Source organism: Chlorocebus sabaeus, chromosome 21 (genome assembly GCF_047675955.1).
Source record: "Chlorocebus sabaeus isolate Y175 chromosome 21, mChlSab1.0.hap1, whole genome shotgun sequence".
Taxonomy (NCBI): Eukaryota; Metazoa; Chordata; class Mammalia; order Primates; family Cercopithecidae; genus Chlorocebus; species Chlorocebus sabaeus.
The window spans coordinates 129,887,998-129,909,136 of record NC_132924.1 but is presented as its reverse complement, the minus strand read 5'-3'; the positions used below and the strand labels follow the sequence as shown (position 1 = coordinate 129,909,136).

Here is a 21,139-nt window from a genome sequence, read left to right as displayed (position 1 = left end):
ATAATATCCCCTCCAAGAAGACTGCGGCTGGCCTCTGCCAGGTAAACCAAAGTATTATGTCCTTGTGTTTTTATTTCTGATTTGAGGACTAATGATTACCCAATTAATTTTGAAAAGATGGCAAAAAAGGGTTTCTTAATGAGAGAATGAATAAAATGGCAACAGGCACATAGTCATCATCTGCTGACAATGTAAAGAAAGTTGTGTTGAAAAGGCACAGCTCGTTTAAAGTTAAGGATGGTTAATACTATTAACCTGGGGCACTGATAAATGTCATCACTTCGAAATGAATGACGAGTTCAAAGCCAAGGAGAACATTCTGCATAAAACTACGTGATGGATTCCAGGTGTTGAAGAAAAGCCCTCATTTGTACAGCGGACTTTAAAAGTAAACTGGAAATGTAAATCATTTGATGTTCAATATATAAGGTCACTGTTTGCCATTTCTGCATTAGTAACAATAAACCAGTGAAACTAGTTAAATATATCAGAACTACCTGAATTTTAAACAGAAATCCCACTGTGACTCATAAAATGTAAATGCATAGGTATAATTTTTTACATAAGGCAGGTTTAAACCTTCAGAGCATTTAATATACAAGCACCAATAAATGATGGCACTAAAAACTATGATTGCATCAGTTAAATGGATTATAAATTAAATTTCCATAATGTATGCAACTGAGATACAAATGTAAGCATAAATCAAGGTATTTTCTAAACACAGGTTAATTATACAACTTCAAAAACTGCCTATTTTTTATGCAAAATAATCCACTTAGCATTTTTCACATTGGCCTTAATTCTCAGCCAGCTGTACCATACTTGTTCCTAGAAGCATATCAATAACTACTTGTCATGAAAAAAATAGCAATAGGTATATGGAAAAAACCTGTAACGAATTTTTCAACTGTCTGTCTTTTATGAATGTTTATAGCTAGAAATCGTGCCAAAATGATTTGAAATAAAAAGGATTAATTATAGTAGAAGCCTTTTAATATAAGTGAGTGCAGTCGCGACGCAATTAATGCAAATTGTGGCTCTATCAGGAGAATAAATGTGAACCACATCACAGGCCATTTCTGTTTGCCGCCAAATAACTTCAGTAATTTACTACATTAAGAATCAATAAAAAAAATAATGCTTTTCAAATGCATCTCTATCAATCTTCAGGCAGCTTTAAAGTGAACATTTATAACTTAATCTAAAAACTATATAAGAGATGATGTCTTGCTTTAAAGCCATCCTAATTGAGCAAGCAGATAATAATTTTAATTATTTCAAATCATACTAACTGCATACTTTAAAAAACAAAAAAGCAATGTAAAATAAGAATGTATACTAATAGCAACATGCTATTTAATAATTGTGCTTCAGAATTAATAAGTTGGAATCGAAAAACGAAGTCCCTTCAGTCACTGGGACCACTAGGGGCTTGCATAACTAACTCTAAGCTCCTACGGGGCAGCAGATATACCTCATCTTTCTTTTATTTGGAGACAGAGTTTCGCTCTATCACCCAGGCTACAGTGCAATGAATGGCACAATCTCAGCTCACTACAACCTCCACCTCCTGGGTTCAAGTGATTCTCCTGCCTCAGCCTCCGAAGCAGCTGGGATTACAGGCGCGCACACCATGCCCAGCAAATTTTTGTATTTTTAGTAGAGACAGGGTTTCCTCATGTTGGCCAGGATTGTCTTGAACTCCTGACCTCAGCTGATCCACCAGCCTTGGCCTCCCAAAGTGCTGGGATTACAGGTGTGAGCCACCGCACCCGGCAACATACCTCATCTTTAATGCAAGAGTTCAAATATAACATATGGTACCCATTCATGTAACAAACATTTATTAAGTGCCAACTATATGTCAGGGACCACGTTACATACTGGAATTCTGCATTCATGAATCTGTTTGCAAGAAAACCCATTCATTCTTGTGTTAAAGAGTTTTCGGATTGTGGGTTTCAGATTATGTATATGTCAACACCCATTTCAAGTCCTAGATCTTCACAATCCTATTCCAGAGAGCTTTCTACACCGTCAACTCCTGCAACACTTTGTCTACACAGCTACCCTGGCACTAAAAAATCCGTGTTGTCCCAGTGTCCCATGCGCCTCACATGCAGGAACAGCAGGAGGAAGACACCAAGCTCCCTGGGAGAGGCCAGGCTGTGGGCCTCACTCTAATACTACACTGGCAGGTGCCCTAAAGCCAATCTCTAAACGTGAGCTGAAGTGAACTTGCTCTCGATTCAGCAGATGTCTACCACAGATAACTGAGCAGAGCCCACTAGCTGCTACTCAGAGAAAAAGAGCAATTCTGCCTTGCAAATCCTGAGCCACCACACCAGGACGTGGATGCTGCACTCTCACTTCTCTACAAAGGCTGCCCAGATCCCCAGCACACAGAGCTGCCCAGGCCTCACAGCGCTCACACCTTTTCTTGTGTGGCACTCCATAAAGACAAGGAAAGCCTGCACAGATTCCCCTTCTTGTCTCCAACTCTCCTTTCACTTCAGAGGCCCTGCAGGGCACAGGGAATGGGGGTGGGGGCTATGGGGGAGACTCGAAGTGCACGTCTTCAGTCTTATTTTCCTCATAGTTGCCTCCAGCGATCGAGCCACAACATGATACATTTTGAGGAGCTTGGAGTTGGCCCTTCCTTTTTTCTTTTTTTGAGACGGAGTTTCCCTCTTTTGCCCAGGCTGGAGTGCAGTGGCACAATCTTGGCTCATCACAATCTCTGCCTTCCGGTTTCAAGCGATTCTCCTGCCTCAGCCATCCAAGTAGCTGGAATTAGAGGCAACCGCCACCATGCCCAGCTATTTTTGTATTTTGAGTAGAGACAGGGGTTTCACCATGTTGGTCAGGCTGGTCTCAGACTCCTAACCTCGTGATCTGCCCGCCTCAGCCTCCCAAAGTGCTGGGATTACAGGCGTAAGCCACCACACCTGGCTCAACCCTTCCTTTTTTTCGACTTCTAGTTCTGTAGCTCCCAGGTTCAGGCTCCAAAACAAAGAAACCCCCGACCCTGCTCACCAAAATATTTCTAGAAGATAGAAAACTTACATCTTCATGAACAAGGAAGTTCGCCAAAGTAGCAAACCCATATTCCCACTTCCACTGACAAGAAGCAAACATCTGAGCATTTGAGGGCAGTTTTTACACTCCTGCTTCTGAAAGACAGTAGGAATTAAAACAAACAAAAAACTCAGGCCCAGTCTCAAGGTACCCCATATAACCAAGAACTACTTTCAACAATTAGAAGAAAACATCTTTCAAGTTTCAAAATTCTACTTTTGCCATATAGGAGAATAAAATATCAGACTAGAAATCTGTCAAGCCACCTCCTGAGAAATTTTAGGATACTGATGCCTTCGATGATACAAGATTTTGTTACCATGGGGTACTGTATCCCTAACAAGAGCTGACGCTCTAATGGCTATACTCCTTCCAGCTTTAGAACGATAGCACCCATGAACTCCAATTTATACTGACTGCTGCTTTCTCTAACTGCTGTGACACTGGCTCTGTCAGCCACGTTACCTACCGCATGATTCCTTTGTAACAGCTTTACTGGGATATCATCCACATAATTTACATTAAAAGGTTTTATTATATTCATAAAGTTGTACAACCATCACCACAATCAATTTCTGAAGATTTTCATTATTCTAAAAAGAAACTCCACATCCCTTAGCTGCCACTCCTGGTTCCTCCCAGCCCTGGCGACCACTCATCCACCTTCTGTCTCTTTATATTTTCCTGTTTTGGACATTTCACATAAATGGAAGCATGTCTTTGGTGATTTCTGCATCCGCTCTTTCACTCAGCAGAACATTCTCAAGGTACATCCATGTGTGCCATGTGTCAGTGCTTTACCCCTTTTTATGGCCCCGTAATACTCCACTGTATGGATGAACCGCATTCTGTTTACCCATTTGCCAGCTGACGGGCCTTGGAGTCATTTCCATCTTTTAGCTATTATGAATAATGCTACTGTGAGAATTTGTGTGCAAGTTTTTGTGTAAATACATGTTTGCTCGGTCAAAAGGTAAGTAACCTTTTGAGGAACTGCTAAACTTTTCCAAAGTGGCTGCACCGTTTTACACTCCCATTCGCAACGCACGAGGACCGATTCTTCCACATCCTCACCAACCCTGCGATTCCTGGTTTGATTCCCACCGTGCTCGCGGGTGTGCGCGGCAGCCTGTGGCTGTGCTTTGCCCTTCCCTGACGACTAGTGATGCTGGCCATCTTTGCATGAGCTAATGGCCCATTTGCTTGCTGCCAGTCCCTGGAGAGATGCCCAACTGGATCCTTTGCCCATTTTTAATTAGGCTATCTTTTTATCATGGAGTCCTTCATATATATGCCCCAAGTATCTTATCTTTCAGTGTGTTGTATTTTCAGATTCTTGATGGTGTCTTTTGAAGCACAAATGTTTTTAAGTCCAGTTCATTTTTCCTTTTATTGTTTGTGCTCCTGGTCTCATAGCTAAAACAGGATTTTTTTCTGACTATGCTGCGACACTCAGCAGTCCATTTTCCCGTATGCCCTGCAGTGCTGTGTTCCTCAGAGCACTCTGCGTGAGTAGTTGTGGTCTCTTTTGCACCCTTGAACCACTGGGCACAGAAGGGAGGTAGGCCCCCTGTGCTCCTTACTGCCACTCCCAGACCATCCTTTCCTTCCCTCCCCCTTAAAATCCCTGGCTTTCAATCTCATGCACTGGGCTTGAGCATCCATTACTTCTCCCAGGTGCATTTACTGCCCCTTAATTCAAGATTTTAGCTCCTGAGAGTCTAACGCACTCTGGTGATAATTTTTGGTGACATCTGTGGCCCACAGTTGACTGTCATTCTAACATCCTGGCTGTCCCTCAACTCCACCTTAGCTACTAATTCCTTCAGCCCTGTCCTCCAAGTGGCATTACCTGTAACTAAGCCCCTCTGATCTTAGCTATAACCACCCCTACACTGACTCCCTGAAGGACCTCGACTCCACAGGTCTCCTCTCCCATCCAGCTTCCCTTGCCCTCAAATCTCCATTCATGGATTAATTTCCTCTCTCAATAGCCTAGATTCAAAGGTAGGCTCTTGTGACCACTATGAACTTGCAACCAATTCACCCTTTATTATAGTCACTTGGCAAAAAACCCCATCCCTGGTTAAATCTGACTCTACATCCTAGTCAGACCCACATAGCTGTTCATGGGTGTAGAAAAACAGGCAACCCACATGGCTGGTCTCACTTCACTTTATATTAACGTCAAGTGAGCCCTACACTAACTGGCAATCCTATTATATTTCCATAGTGCAGTAATTCTCAAATTTTACTGTGCATCAGAGTCATGCTTATTAATTTAAGCCTATTCATAGCTTGCTGGCCGGGTGTTGTGGCTCACACCTATAATCCCAGCACTCTGGGAGGCCAAGGCAGGTGGATTACTTGAGGCCAGGAATTTGAGACCAGCCTGGCCAACATGGCGAAACCCCATCTCTACTAAAAATACAAAAATTAGCCAGGCGTGATGGTGGGCACCGGTAGTCCCAGTTACTTGGGAGGCTGAGGCACAAGAATTGCTTGAACTGGGAGGCAGAGGTCGCAGTGAGCCATGCCACTGTATTTTAGCCTGGGCAAGAGCAAGACTGTCTCAAAACTCCCCCCAAAACCAAAAACCAAAACACACAGCTTGTTGAGCCCTAGCCCTAGAATTCCAGATTCAGAAGGTCTGGGGTGGAGCCCAAGAATTTGCATTTCTAACAGATCCTCAGGTGAGGCAGGAGGCTGGACTGGGAACGTTGCTCTTCCCATACTTGCCTTCTGCGGCATCACCCAGAAAGCAGCAACAGTGGGAAGCAGTCAGAATGAGCTCCTGCTCCCCAGCTCATGCAGCTGCACCCACAGTGTTCCTCTCCCTCTTCTTGGACACACGGCCTGTGGCGCCCCCTGCTTCAGCACCAGACCCCACACCCTCACTCTGCAGGGTGCAGTTCCTCTCTCCCTCAGCAGTTCCACTGACTCATTTCCAGCAGCACGCGCACATGCTGTTACTTCTCCCATCTTCCGAATACAGCTTTCCTAGCCCCATACCCCTTAAGCAGCTGCTCACAGTTTTCTTGATAACCAGTCCCCCAATTCTTCACCAATCCGTCCTCTTGTAACTGCTCTGAAGTCTACTGCTGCAGAGTGCCCTCATCACAAACCTGTGGCTCCATCCATTTTCAACCACTGAACACACTCATGGAAAAGCACTTAGTCCACAGCACAGAAAATGCCTAGCACCTTGGAAGCCCCCTGTGCCCCCTTCCAGTGTTACCCTCCCAGGAGCATCAGGATCCTGCCTTCCAAAAACTGCAATGAGCTTTGCTTGTTTCTGAACTTCTATAAATGAAATCTGACAAAATGTACTTTTGTGTGTCCGGATTCTCCAACTCAATGTTAGGTCTGTGCCATTCACTCATACCATTTTGAGTAGCTGTAGTTTGTTCATTCAATAAGTCTTGTGACTATCCTACAACTTATTTATTATTATTATGCTTTTGAAGGACATTTGTGTAGTTTCCAGTTTAGGGGCTATACAGTGTTACTATAAACATTCTTTCACATGTATTCTAATGAATATGTACACACTTCTGTTGTGATGTGATGTATTTTCAGCTTTCATACGATACTTTAAGAAGAAAATCCTGACATTCTTTTCAACCCATGTGCTGAGGTTTTTGCCTTCACCACGCCACAGAAATCACTTGTCCACTGTGCTAAATGACATGGCCACTTTTCAGTGCTAAACCTTACTTGGTCTAACGGTACCATCACACAATACTCACCTTTCTCTTCCTTTCAAACACCATCTGTATTTGGTACCTGAAATTCCACTTTTCTGGTTTTCTTCCTTACTTTCCAGCTTCATCTCCTGAACTTCTATTAGTCAATTCTCCACTCTCTGGACTCTAAACCTTGGAGAGCCCTGGGGCTCAGTTCTTCATCTCTTTTCTTCTCTAGTGACACCTACACCCTGTGTGATCTAATTCAGGCTCATGACTTTAAGTACCCTGGGAAAGCTGATGGCTCAGCCCAGATATTGCCTCTGAACTTGAGGCCCCTATCCTCAACTGCCCCCCAGTAAGCCTCCATAAGAATGTGTCCCTCCCCACAACTGCTCCTGCTCAGACCTTCCCCAGTTTAGTCAACATGACCTCCATCCTTCTAGTTCTCGGAACAGAACCCAGGCGGTCCCCTTACCTTCTCTTGTCCTCACACATCCCAACATCTGATTCATCAGCAAATCTCCTTGAATATGATGACTTCTTACCAGCACTACCACCAGGACGTAGGCAGCATCATCACTCCACCTGAACGACGTGACACTCCATCTGGTGTCCCACCTTGAGTGCTTGACCAATGCAAGCTTATACCAAAGCCAAGGAGGCCCATGACAACACAGGCCAGATTCTGCCAGCCCTCTGTTGGTGTCGCCAGGAGTCCCCACTGGCCTGTCTTACTCCAGAGCGTGACCTCCACCACTTTACTTACTGCTGCCTCTCAAAGCTGATTTTGAGTTTAGAAACAACAAAATTAACACCATACACCTTCATTTGGCTTTTATTTCATAAAGTTACATTTGCTAAATCTAAATGAATATTTAAATGTTTAAAAGGATTTACATGGGCCCTATTTTATCATTATTTTGAGACAAGGTCTCTGTCACCCAGGCTGGAGTGTGGTGGTGCCATCATGGCTCACTGCAGCCTCTACATCCCAGGCTCAAGCAATCCTCCCACCTCAGCCTCCCAAGTAGCTGGGACTACAGACACATACCACCACGTCTGGCTACTTTTCTTCTTCTTTTTTTTTTTTTTTTTAGCAGTAGAGACTAGGTCTCCCTATATATGCCTAGGCTGGTCTTGAACTCCTGGGCTTAAGTGATCTTCCCACCTTGGCCTCCCAAAGTGCTGGGATTACAGGTATGAGCTACTGCACCCAACACTGTTTTTTAGATTATTTGTTGTCTTTATTGCACAAATAAGAGCCAAAGATAAACAGGAGACTTTAAGTAGGGCCAGCAAGAGTGTGTGCTTCTAACCTTCATGGTGACAAACATGGCACAGAAAAAAGAGAATAGTCTCAATATCATACTGATCCATTCTCCTCACGAATTTCAGATGTTTAACTATTGCTTGGGAGTGATGAGAAAAATAAACAGGAAGTAATAACTCAACAGTAAGCAAGACTTACTTAATCCAAGGGCAGAAAGAATTTACCTTGTGGTGCTAAACCTACAGTGAGAAATCTTTTTTTTTTTTTTGAGACAGAGTCTGGCTCTGTCATCCAGGCTAGAGTGCAGTGGTGCGATCTTGGCTCACTGCAAGCTACGCCTCCCGGGTTCATGCCATTCTCCTGTCTCAGCCTCCTTAGTAGCTGGGACAACAGGCGCCCGCCACCACGCCCGGCTAATTTTTTGTATTTTTAGTAGAGATGGGGTTTCACTGTGTTAGCCAGGATGGTTTCAATCTCCTGACCTAGTGATCCACACACCTCGGCCTCCCAAAGTGCTGGGATTACAGGCGTGAGCCACCGCACCCGGCCAAGAAATCTTATTTAGGTGCAGCAATCAACTGAATTCAGGAATACATCTCTCATTTTTACTGTAGAATCTAAACCATTTGTATTTTATGGTTAATTCTGAAGAAATAAACTTACATAGAAAACCATCTTGCCGGGTGCGGTGGCTCGCGCCTGTGATACCAGCACTTTAGGAGGCTGAGGCAGGCGGATCACTTGAGGTCAGGAGTTCCAGACCAGCCTGGCCAACATGGTGAAACCCCATCTCTACCAAAAATACAAAAATTAGCTGAGCAGGGTGGTGGATACCTGTAATCCCAGCTACTCGGGAGGCTGAGGCAGGAGAATCACTTGAACCCAGGAGGCGGAGATTGCAGTGAGCCAAGATTGCACCACCGCACTCCAGCCTGGGCAACAGAGTGAGTCTCAAAAGAGTTTAGGGTTCAAAACAAGGTTTTTTGTTTTTTGTTTTTTTTGAGACGGAGTCTCACTCTGTCACCCAGGCTAGAATGCAGTGGCCGGATCTCGGATCTCAGCTCACTGCAAGCTCTGCCTCCCAGGTTTACGCCATTCTCCTGCCTCAGCCTCCCTAGTAGCTGGGACTACAGGCGCCCACCACCTTGCCTGGGTAGTTTTTTGTATTTTTTAGTAGAGATGGGGTTTCACTGTGTTAGCCAGGATGGTCTCGATCTCCTGACCTCGTGATCCACCCGTCTCGGCCTCCCAAAGTGCTGGGATTACAGGCTTGAGCCACCACGCCCGGCCAAAACAAAGTATTATACAAGAGAAACTCTGCCTCTTTAAGGGCTAAGGCAACTAAAATGACTAGTATTCACCTCAATTTAGATGTTTAAAGCTTCAGCAAATTCAGTGAGCATTTTACAAAAGGATGCTAATGATTGAGAAAAAGAAACTTTCCAACTTTTGAAAATCTCAATATAAACTGTTAAGTGCCAATATTATACTACATAATACAATAAATGTACACTGAATTCTACTGTAATAAAAAATTATAAACCATGCTGAAGTTATACAATCTAATTAAAATTTTCAAATATATAACCAAGATAATATCAAATAATCTGATTTATAGGCATGCCATTCCAATTAAATCAATATTCTAAAGCAAGAAAAAAAGCCATTTTCAAATAGAATTCAAATATGATAAAGGCTTAGCCTCAATAAATATTCTGAACTTAATTGGCTTAAATGGACCTAGGTGCTTCTATCTGTAAAAAAAAGTTCAAGATGACATTACCACATCCTTGGGCTGTTTATTTATTCCCTGTCTGCAGCCTGATTTACAGGCGATAAAATGCAATCATGACCCACACCAGAAGCAAGAATCATTTGCTAATGGAACTTTTAATTGAGAAGTGGCCAGTGACAGGAGGTAATTCTCCCTCTGTAGGATCACTCCTGAAGACCTCTTTGTACTTTATCACAGTAAACAATCACTAACATATGCATTAAAGAAAATTTAAATACATTATGACCCAATAAATATCATAATCAATCAATATACAATTTTCATCTCTTAAAGACGTAATGTTCAGGTACCACACTATTAGTTGTTGTACTATTACACTTACTTAGATCTGAGCAATTTTTAGCATGTTAGTACAAAGTTTAACTCTGTAATCAAGATGGTTGATGTTTTGGAAGTTGGTAACCCCTTGGGAATTTCCATGCAGAAAATAATGTAAGGAAAGTCGTAAATATGTGAAACTAAGTTAACTACCATCCTTAAACAACTATAGTTTTGTTATTAGTCTAAACTTTACTATTTTAAACAGCCTTAATAAGATATAACTTACATAAACTTCATTTGTGGGAGAAAGGTTTAAAATCACAAACTCTCTTCCCTGGATCTTGTGTAAATATATACACATTCCAAAGTACAGTACTGTACAATGACATCATATTCAGAATAATTTCAATTATAAGCAATATGTCAATAAACAGGAGAAAATGAGTTTATCCTCACCAGACTTACATAACTATTAGCTTCTACATTAATCAAGACTGGATGATTTATACATTCAGGAAGAAAAAGTAGTATATAATCTTAGGGTTTAATTCATGCAGATAAAATTAATGCTCTATCTTCTGTAACTGCATTGTGCAAAAACCACTAAGTTTAGAGTATTTCAGGTTAGCCTAGTAAAACACTCACCTTTATTTTCACATATATATTATTAAGTTAGAAGGTTCTTGGGCTCACTTCAACAGAAAGAACTATGGGATTTCATTGTAAAGATTTTCTTTTCTCTTTTTCTTGAGACAGAGTTTTGCTCTGGAGTGCAATGGTGTGATCTTGGCTCACCATAACCTCCGCTTCCCAGATTCAAGCAATTCTCCTGCCTCAGCCTCCTGAGTAGCTGGGATTACAGGCATGCACCACCACGCCCAGCTAATTTTGTATTTTTAGTAGAGACAGGGTTTCTCCATGTCGGTCAGGCTAGTCTCGAGCTCCCGACCTCAGGTGATCTGCCTGCCTTGGCCTCCTAAAGTGCTGGGATTACAGGTGTGAGCCACCGTGTCCAGCTCATTGTAAAGATTTTCATACAATGAATTATGAAATGTACATCCTCCAGAGGAAGCTGAAACTGAGAAGTAGGCTGTGTGACCATCAACGAAGAGAGAGATGCTATCCGCAAACTGAAACCAAAGCCAGCTCACAAATCAACATCAAATCAACACCTGAAATCTGCCACCTGAAATATGGCGAGCCTGAAGATGATGATATAACACATACCGTTACGGTAGTGAAGTCATGTTGGAGCCCTTTCTCAAACCTGAAGAGCACTTACAATGACTGGGAGTCTGAACAAAGAAATAACTGGGGCTATGACAATGCATTTCAAAGAGACACAAATAAAGGGGAATTATTCTATATCCAGGATAGACTGATTCCTTCCCACTACCCCTGCTTAACAAGGCTGCGGTTCTACTCCCATTTGCTATAAATAAATACACACATACCCCATACTGCAAAGCTACAGTAATCAAGACCATATTGCATAAGGGCAGACCCACAGTGTTAAGTGTATGGTCTACTAATTTTCAACAAGGGTGGCAAGAACATGAGGATGCCTAACTCATATAATCTACAAAAATTAACTCAAAAAGGATCAAAGACCAAAATGTAACAGTTAAAACTACAGAACTGTCAGAAGAACATACAGGTGGAAATCTTTGTGATTTTAGGTCAGGGAATGGATAAGACACCAAAAACAAGCAACAAAAGAAAAAAAACACATTAGACTTCAAAATTAAAAGTGTTCATTCTTCAAAGGAAATCATCATGAAAGTAAAGAGACCACCCAGAGAAGGAAGAAAATACTTGCAAATCATTTATCTGACAATGTTTTAGCTTCCTCAGAGAATATAAATTTCATAACTCATTGCATTTCAGGGACTTAATAATAAAAGACAATCCAATAAAAAAATAGGCAATGGACTTGAATAGACATTTCTCAACAGAAGTCATGGAGCACATGAAAAGATGGTTAACATTATTGGCCATCAGGGAAATTAAAACCACAACGAGACACCAATTCCCACCCACTGGAATGACTGTAATGAAAAAGACAACACTAAGTAAGTGCTGACAAGGATGTAGAGACACTGAAACCTTCACAAATTGCTGCTGGGATTGTAAAAGGTTGCAGACACTTTGACGTGGAGTACTGTATGACCTAACACTTTCATGTCTAGGTATACGCCCAAGAAAAATGAAAAACCTATGTCCAAATAACAGCCTGTATACAAATGTTTGTAGCAGCATTATTCATAATAGCCAAAAGGTGGAAACAATGCAAATGTACCACTGCACTCCAGGCTGGGATGAGTAAGTAAACAAAATGTGGTGACTGGGTGTGGTGGCTCACACCTGTAATCCTAGGCTTTTGAGAGATTGAGGCAGGAGGACTGCTTGACACCAGGAGTTCAAGACCAGCCTGGGCAACATGGCGAGAGCCTGCCTCTACAATAAAATGAAACAATTAGGTGTGGTAGCAAGCAACTGTTGTCACAGTTGGCAGGCTGAAAGCAGGAGGATTGCTTAAGCACAGGACTGAGCCGTGTTTGCAGCACTGCCTAGGTGGCAGTCTGTTTCAAAATGAACAAAACAAACTCCAAAGTGTGGTATATCCATACAATGAAATAAGATTCAGCACTTAAAAGGAGTGAAGCTCTGACCTATTAGGACATTAATGAAACCTGAAAACATGCTAAATCAAAGAAGCCAATAACAAAAGGTCACAAATTTATAGTCGATAAAACAAATGATTCCACTTATATGAAATGTCCAGGAAAAAAAAAAAATCCATAGAGACTGAAAGTAGGTGAGTGGTTGGCCAGGGCTGGGGGAGGAAGGGCAGGATAGGGAGGGACTACGGAGGGTTTCCTTTCTGGGATGATGACACTGCTTCCAAGTTAGATATTGGTGATGGTCACACAGCACAGTGAATACATTAAAAACAACTGAACTGTACACTTTAAAAGGTTCAATTTTCCATGATGTGAGTTATATTTTAATAAAACTGTTATGTAAAAGAAGTCATAAAAGTACCATCTGTTTTGCAGGCACTGATTTCCAATTAAGCTACTTCTCAAAACAGGCACTCCATGCACTATGCTTCTTGGAGAACAGAACTACCAATGAGATAAAGAAATTTTATTACAAAGTTGAAAATGAGTATAGCTCTGATTAATTCTTACAGAAATTAATCACAATAGCCACATTAATTTCTTTTTTTCTTTTTTTTTTTTTTGAGACGGAGTCTCGCTCTGTCGCCCAGGCTGGAGTGCAGTGGCCGGATCTCAGCTCACTGCAAGCTCCGCCTCCTGGGTTCACGCCATTCTCCTGCCTCAGCCTCCCGAGTAGCTGGGACTACAGGTGCCCACCACCTCGCCCGGCTAGTTTTTTGTATTTTTTAGTAGAGACGGGGTTTCACCGTGTTAGCCAGGGTGGTCTCGATCTCCTGACCTCGTGATCCGCCCGTCTCGGCTTCCCAAAGTGCTAGGATTATAGGCTTGAGCCACCGCGCCCGGCCAGCCACATTAATTTCTAATTTATTTATTTATTTTTATTTTTATTTTTTGAGACAGAGTTTCGCTCTGTCACCCAGGCTGGAGTGCAGTGGTGCAATCTTGGCTCACTGCAAGCTCTGCCTCCCGGGTTCACGCCATTCTCCTGCCTCCGCCTCCCGGGTGGCTGGGACTATAGGCGCCCACCACCACGCCCGGCTCATTTTTTATAGTTTTAGTAGAGACGAGGTTTCACCATGTTAGCCAGGATGGTCTCGATCTCCTGACCTCGTGATCCGCCCGCCTCGGCCTCCCAAAGTGCTGGGATTACAGGCATGAGCCACCGCGCCCAGTCTTAATTTCTAGTTTATTTAAGAATGTTAGTAACAGGCCAGGTGCAGTGGCTCACACTTGTAATCCCAGCACTTTGGGAGGCTGAGGCAGGTGGACACTTGAGGTCAGGAGTTCAAGACCATCCTGTACAACATGGTGGAAACCCCTCTCTCTACTAAAAATACAAAAATTAGCTGGGCGTGGCGGTGCACACCTGCAGTTCAGGAGGCTGGTGTAGGACAATCCCTTGAACCTGGGAGGTGGAGTTTGCAGTGAGCAGAGATGACGCCACAGCACTCCAGCCTGGGCAACAGAGCGAGGAGAGACTCCGTCTCAAACAAACAAACTAGCTAATAATAATTCCTGAATACTCAACTTGATAAATGTCACTCTAGCAGGTAGAGCTGTGTCCCCCCAAAAGACAAATTCAAATCCTAATCTGTGAATATAACCTTCTATGGAAATGAGGTATTTGCAGATAATCAAATTAAGATGAAGTCACACTGGATCAGGGCAGGACCCAACTACAATGACAGGTGTCTTTATTTTAAAAAATAGAAGGCAATGTTGACACAGACACTCAGGGAGAAGTCCACATTAGAGCAGAGGCAGAGATCAAAATGATGAATCTACAAGCCAGAAAACGTCAAGGGCTATTGGCAAGACCAGAAGAACGGATTATTCTAGAGCCTCTAAAAAGGAATCTATGCTGCTGCTGACACCCTGAGTTTGGACTTCTGGCCTCTAGAACTGTCAAATAATACATTTCAGGTTTTCTAAGCCCCCCTCCTCACCCCCAAAAGCATGTGGTGATTTGTTGCAGCAGTCCGAGTAAACTAATAGTCACTAGGCAGTAACTTACTGTCTTAGTCCGTTTTGACTGCTTATAGTGGAAGACCTGAAACGAGTAATTAATAAAAACTGAAATCCATTTCTTATAGCTGGAAGGCCAGGAGCCCAGGGTCCAGGGGCAGCCCCTGGTGAGGCCTTCTCAGTGGTGGGGACTCTGCAGAGTCCAGAGGCAGCACAGGGCATCACAAGGCTAGGGGCTCCCTCCTGTAAAGTCACCAGGACCCCTCCCACAATAAACCACTCATTCATTCATGAAGGCCGAGCTCGCATGATCTCATCACCTCTTAAAAGATTCCACCTCTCAATACTGGCACACTGGGGATCAAGTTTCAACATGAGTTTGGAGGGGACATTCAAACCATAGCACCTACTTACACAACCATACAAATTTGTTTCGTGCAGTGCTTTTGCAACATTTAGCATCCAAATTTAAAACACACAGTATTTTATGATAAACTTGGATAACAACCACACATAAACATAAAATGTCAACATCTTTTGGTCCGAGGTCTATTTTTATATGAAGGTTACTTTACCTTTCCAAGCATTCTGCCTAGGAAGTAGTAATGTCTGGCAAAAGAATCTCCCACAAGCATCTGAGCAGCCGGGTTGGGGTACAGAAGCCCTTCATTAGTAGTCTTAAAGAACCCCTGGTTGGGGTTAAATCCTGACTTCAGTAGTTCATTTAAAAACTCTCTGAAAATACCACCACCATCAATGCCAGCTTCATCCAGGCCATGGGCATTGAGCAAGTGCACACGGATCCGCTTTTTCAAATCAGGCTCTGTTCAAAAAAATGGGAGGGTGAGGAGGAAAGATGTTACAAGAAAGCAATAACATCAACTGGCCTTACAGGCAGGCTTGGGGAAGGGGTGCGAGGATCTTACAGACATTTTAACATAGGACTCAAAACAGCAATGATATTATCATTATTTTTTGAGACAGAGTCTTGCTCTGTCACCCAGGCTGGAGTGCAGTGGCATGATCTCGGCTCACTGCAACCTCTGCCTCCACGAACTCTCAGGGAGTTGGTCCTCCAGAGTCTACAGCAAGCTTGTCCTCAACCTGCAGCCCACAGGTCGATGTGGCCCAGGATGGCTTTGAATGCGGCCCAACACAAATTCCTAAATTCTTAAAACATTATTATTTTTTTTTTTTCCTTTTTTCTTTTTTGAGACGGGGTCTCCTTCTGTCATTCAGGCTAGAGTGCAGTGGTGCCATCTCAGCTCACTGCAACCTCTGCCTCCAGGGTTCAAGTGATTCTTCTGCTTCAGCCACCCCAAGTAGCTGGGACTATAGGTGTGCGCCGCCACGCCTGGCTAATTTTTCTATTTTTAGTAGAGATGGGGTTTCACCATATTGGCCAGGCTGGTCTCGAACTCCTGACCTTGTGATGTGCCCGCCTCAGCTTCCCAAAGTGCTGGGATTATAGGCATGAGCCACCGCGCATGACCTGTGATTTTTTTTTTTTTTTTAAAGCTTATCAGCTATCGTTAGTGTATTTTACGTGTGGCCCAAGACAATTATTCCTCTTCCAATGTGGCTCAGGGAAGCCAAAGGATTGGACAACCCTGATCTATACGATCTTTTAATAGCTGTATTTGGCTGAAAAGGGGGGAAAACTACTGGTTATATAATTTGCCACAAAGAGTAAATTAAGGCCAGGTGCAGTGGCTCATGTCTGTAATCCCAGCACTTTGGGAGGCTGAGGTGGGTGGATCGCTTTGAGGTCAGCAGTTCGAGACCAGCCTGGCCAACAAGGTGAAACCCCATCTCTACTAAAAGTACAAAAACTAGCTGGGCATGGTGGCACAGGTCTGTAATCCCAGCTACTTGGGTGGCTGAGGCCGGAGAATCGCTTGAACCCGGGAGGCAGAGGTTGCAGTAAGCCAATATCGTGTCACTGCACCCCAGCCTGCGTGACAGTCTCCAAAAAAAAAAAAAAAAAGTAAATTAAAACATTGTCTTTGCCTGGGCACAGAGGTTCACTTCTGTAATCCCAGCACTTTGGGAAGCCAAGGCAGGACTGCCTAAGGCCAGGAGCCCAAGACCAGCCTGGACAACACCAGCAAGACCCTTTCTCCACAAAATATTAAGAAAAGCTGGGCATAGTGGTGTGTGCCTGTAATCCCAGCTACTCAAGAGGATCACTTGAGCCCAGGAGTTTGAGGCTGCAGTGAGCTATGACTGCACCACTGCACTCCAGCCTGGGTGAAAGCGAGACCCCCATCTCTAAAATAAAAATTGAAAAACCCCAAAAACAGGCCAGGTGCAGTGGCATGAGCCTGTAACCCCGGCACTTTGGGAGGCCAAGGCAGGTGGGTCACCTGAGGTCAGGAGTTTGAGACCGGCCTAACATGGTGAAACCCCGTCTCTACCAAATACAAAAAAAAAATTAGCCAGGCATGGTGGTGCACACCTGTAATCCTAGCTACTCAGGAGGCTGAGGCAGGAGAATCGCTTGAACCCAGGAGGCGGAGGTTACAGTGAGTCAAGATTGTACCACTGCATTGCAGCCTGGGCAACAAGAGAGAAGTTCCGTTTCAAAAAACAAACAAAAACCCAAAACCAAAAAAAACCACAAGGTGGACCAAGTTAAGATGTGATCTGATAAACAGGCTGAATCAGAGAACAGCTTTGGGAAAGTAAGTGAAATGTCCTTTATCTTTTCATGAGAAAGTTCTACAGGTGCTTTGCAGAAAAGATAGGGTGAAGGAGAGGCGAGAGTTGGGGAGAAGCTGCTACATGAAGTCAGGGGAAGTGGGAAAGCACCCGCACACAGCGTACATTCGACACTTTCACAGACCCCACGCGCTGCCGCCCTCCGTCGGCTTTGGTGCACAGTCGCCCACACATATCTGCCCTGGAGCATCTCAAGGGACACATAACCTTAGAAGCATCCTGGAAAAGGGGTTTAGCAGAATGCTTGATACAGCCTCCAGGCAATCTCCTCAAAACCCTGTTTATCTCAACATTGCTATGTACACGTCAGTGATTTTGAAGTTTCAGTACCTGGAGTGTAAATAGTCTATGATATGTGTCAAGTAGGGCAAATACAATTTACTGGACTGACTGAGGCTTACAGCCACCACATACCAAGTTCCCATTCACTGAGAATGGTCACTGACTGACTGGACAAGATGGGGCCACTCTGCACAACAGCAAGGATGCAGTGCTGCCTGGCTGTGCCACCCAACCTCTGGCTCAGTGTCCATGTCACCCTTGGGAATCAGGTAAACACATCTAAGCCATTTGGCTCCAGCTTGCTTTCCTGCTTCTGGAAGAAATTTCCTCTGCTTCAGGAAGAAATGGTAATTCCGCCCATTAAATGAAATAAAAGTAACCAACCAACAAAAGCAGACAAGTGAGGCTCTCCAGAACTGATGACAGCAGAGCGCGGAGCCAGCTTTGCCTCATTCTCACCCAAGAGTCAATGACAGTGTGAGCTCCAGGCCCCAAGGGAACTGTGTTACCCACTTTATAATTCTTACAGCAATCCCATGAGGGAATGTGACGGTTTCTCCCAATATTCCACACTGTAACAAGGTGGTGCAGTGCAGGCAGGGAGTGCGTGGGCATCCCTGTGAGACCCCAGCCCCTCTCTGCTCTCTGAGCACCAACTGCAGGAGCAGCCATCAGCCTCTTTGCATTTCACTCAGTCAGCTTATGGGTAACGGGGGCGAACATGCACACTTCAGAGAACTGCTCCGAGATGAGGCAGACCAGCATCGTACAGCATGGGTTTGCTTCAACGACTAGATGGTATGTGGAATAATCACATTAGTTGATTATATGTAAATTATTAGTCAAAAACGCACCTCAAACCATTCTCTCACAAGTAAATTAATGATTCTGAGATATCTGACTTTACTAATTTGCCTAGCAAAACACCACATTTTAACACATGGCTTAATCATTCTTATAGTACTTGACAATATTTACAAAGATTTTCAGCATTACAGTATAAACATCATGAGAAAATTCTTCCAAATCTTTTAACTTCAATGCAATTATTAGCATGCATTTAGGGAGGTGGGGTGTGATCAGTTTTTAAATACTTTTTAAAGCTTAAGGATTCATTAGGAAATTTGAGGTTTGTTATAACTGGACAGTAACATCAAAGAATCATCTACATGGAGTAGTTTTAAAGTTAATTTTAAATTGCTGGTAAATAAGAAACACGTTCTACTCTGGCTGAAGAGCTTACAGCCCCCTACTTGCAAGCACCCCGCACCACAGCACCTGCGCCCTCGGAGCGTCCTTCACTCACAAACTCAGCTCCTCCCCTACAGGTGCCGCTCCAGAACTGCCTCTTGTAAGGCCCTTCGACGTTAAACAGCTCACTCTTCTCTAAACACTACACGATCATTGGCAAACTCATTATTTTGTCACATCTACTTTTTTCCCCCTGGGATTCAACCACAAATTGAACAAGCATCTACTGAGCACCAGCTGTGTACACCAAATAAACAATTCCATCCCAAGGTGTAAAAACCTTCAGGGTCAAGTGGGAGAGATGAACATGAAATCTGCTAATAAAAATACAACACAAGAACTATTAAGAATTGATTTATAAGGTACTGTGGGACCACAAAACATCTCTCAATTAGACAATTAGATTAGGAGTCTCTCATTTACACCAAATATTCTGAAAACACAATCAGATAGGCAAGGGAAACCTGGCCCTGTGGAGAGGCCACAGCCTGTATGCAGACCTGAGTTCACTCGGTCTTAGCTGATGACACTCGGCATCAGAGGGCCATGGCAAAGATTCAATGGCAACAGTAAACTGTGTGAAAAAATAAAAGCTTGAAATAGAGTAAGGAAACAACTGATGTTAGCTTTCCTCCACTGTTCCAATATTATGACAAAATTAGCTCTTTATGTAAGCAATAAAAATTACTAGAAATCAGGTTTCATTTCCTTAGAAGAAAATTAAGTTGTTCCCTAGAAGAAAAGGCAATTGTGATTTCACATCGGACAACCTATCACCTTCCAAAAATTGGGTAAGATGATTTCATGTTTAATTTTAGATCCAGCCTAAGCTTTCATTTTAATCCCTTTGGCATTGACCAACATTGAATTAATGTATTATCATAATCACAATATTTCGAAGTTAAAACTGCTAATATATTAAAGGTTAATAGCACACAAACTTTGAAGACTAAGTATCAAATATTAACATAAGACAAAATGTGCCAGTGAGCTCCAGATGCTATCCAAATGGCTGTTACAATATAATCCTCCTTTACTAATGGCAGTGTCATTGAAGCACTTATCTTTTTATAAAGAAACTTGGATTGCTATGGCATTTATTTTAGTATATTTAATTTGGCTTACAATTTGTGATTTTATATAAATATTTATACAAAACACAGAATGTAAATGGCTGCCATCGAGATTTTTAGAATGACAGCTTGCAAACTAAGTTTTTGGGGCAGACATTGGGAGGTGGGGAACCGGTTACTTTCTTGCCCTTTAAAAATAATTAACATTTTTTAAAGGCTTCTTTTGTAGTAACTGTCAATTTTAGAAATATTACTTAATAACATGTCTCCCAAATCTGACTTGCTATACTTTTTTTTGGAGACTGGGTCTGGCTCTATTGCCAAGGCCGGAGCAGTAGCACAATCAGGGTTCGACTGCAGCCTTGACCTCCCAGGCTCAAGCCATCCTCCCGCCTCAGCCTTTTGCAGAGCGCAGACAACAGGAGCACAATAACATACCCAGATAAGCTCACTTTTTTTTTTTTGTCAAGGCAGCGTCTCAGTACGTTGCCCAGGCTGGCCTCTAACTCCTGAGCTCAAGCAATCCTCTCGCCTCAGCCTCCCAAAGTGCCGGGACTATAACTGTGAGCCGCCATGCCCAGCCGCACATTTCCGTTTTTAAGTCATTATGGAACAAGATGATGGACACTAATTTTTAAACCATCACCATTTTCTAAAGCAATTCCCTAGCCTCCACCTGCCAAATAATACATCTAGAGAATTATATATACCATTTTCTGGAGAAAGTTTGTCATAAGCATCTTCATAAATGTAATTTCTTCTTATTGTGACATTAATTCCATCCAGAAATGGACCATCTCCTTGAACTTCTTGCTTATCTGCATAAATCAACCTCTGAAAGATCTAACAAACAAGGAAAGCTGTAAGGTTATTAGGAACAAAAGACCTGTTACAAGTTACCAAAGAATAAATTGCTAAATCTTATCTTTGTATCTTCATAAATTCTGAAATAAATGCTAATAGTCAAGGTATCAAATAGTGATTTTTATCAATAAATATATAGATAATATATAATGTATATTTGCCCAGTTAAAAATAAACTTTAAAAATCCAGCCAGGCACTGTGG

General features: G+C 42.9%; 1 protein-coding gene across 2 annotated transcripts in view; it reads right to left on the bottom strand.

Moving 5' to 3' along the window:
- Positions 1 to 21,139, bottom strand: part of UBE3C (ubiquitin protein ligase E3C) — a 136,598-nt gene that overhangs the window by 24,426 nt on the left and 91,033 nt on the right. For both annotated transcript variants that reach the window (XM_007983619.3, XM_037991056.2), the window contains exons 17-18: positions 20,783 to 20,915; positions 15,321 to 15,568 (exon numbers count right to left, since the gene is read on the bottom strand). In XM_007983619.3, the coding sequence (XP_007981810.2) occupies positions 15,321 to 15,568; positions 20,783 to 20,915 (381 nt within the window). The remainder of the gene's footprint in view (positions 1 to 15,320; positions 15,569 to 20,782; positions 20,916 to 21,139) is intronic.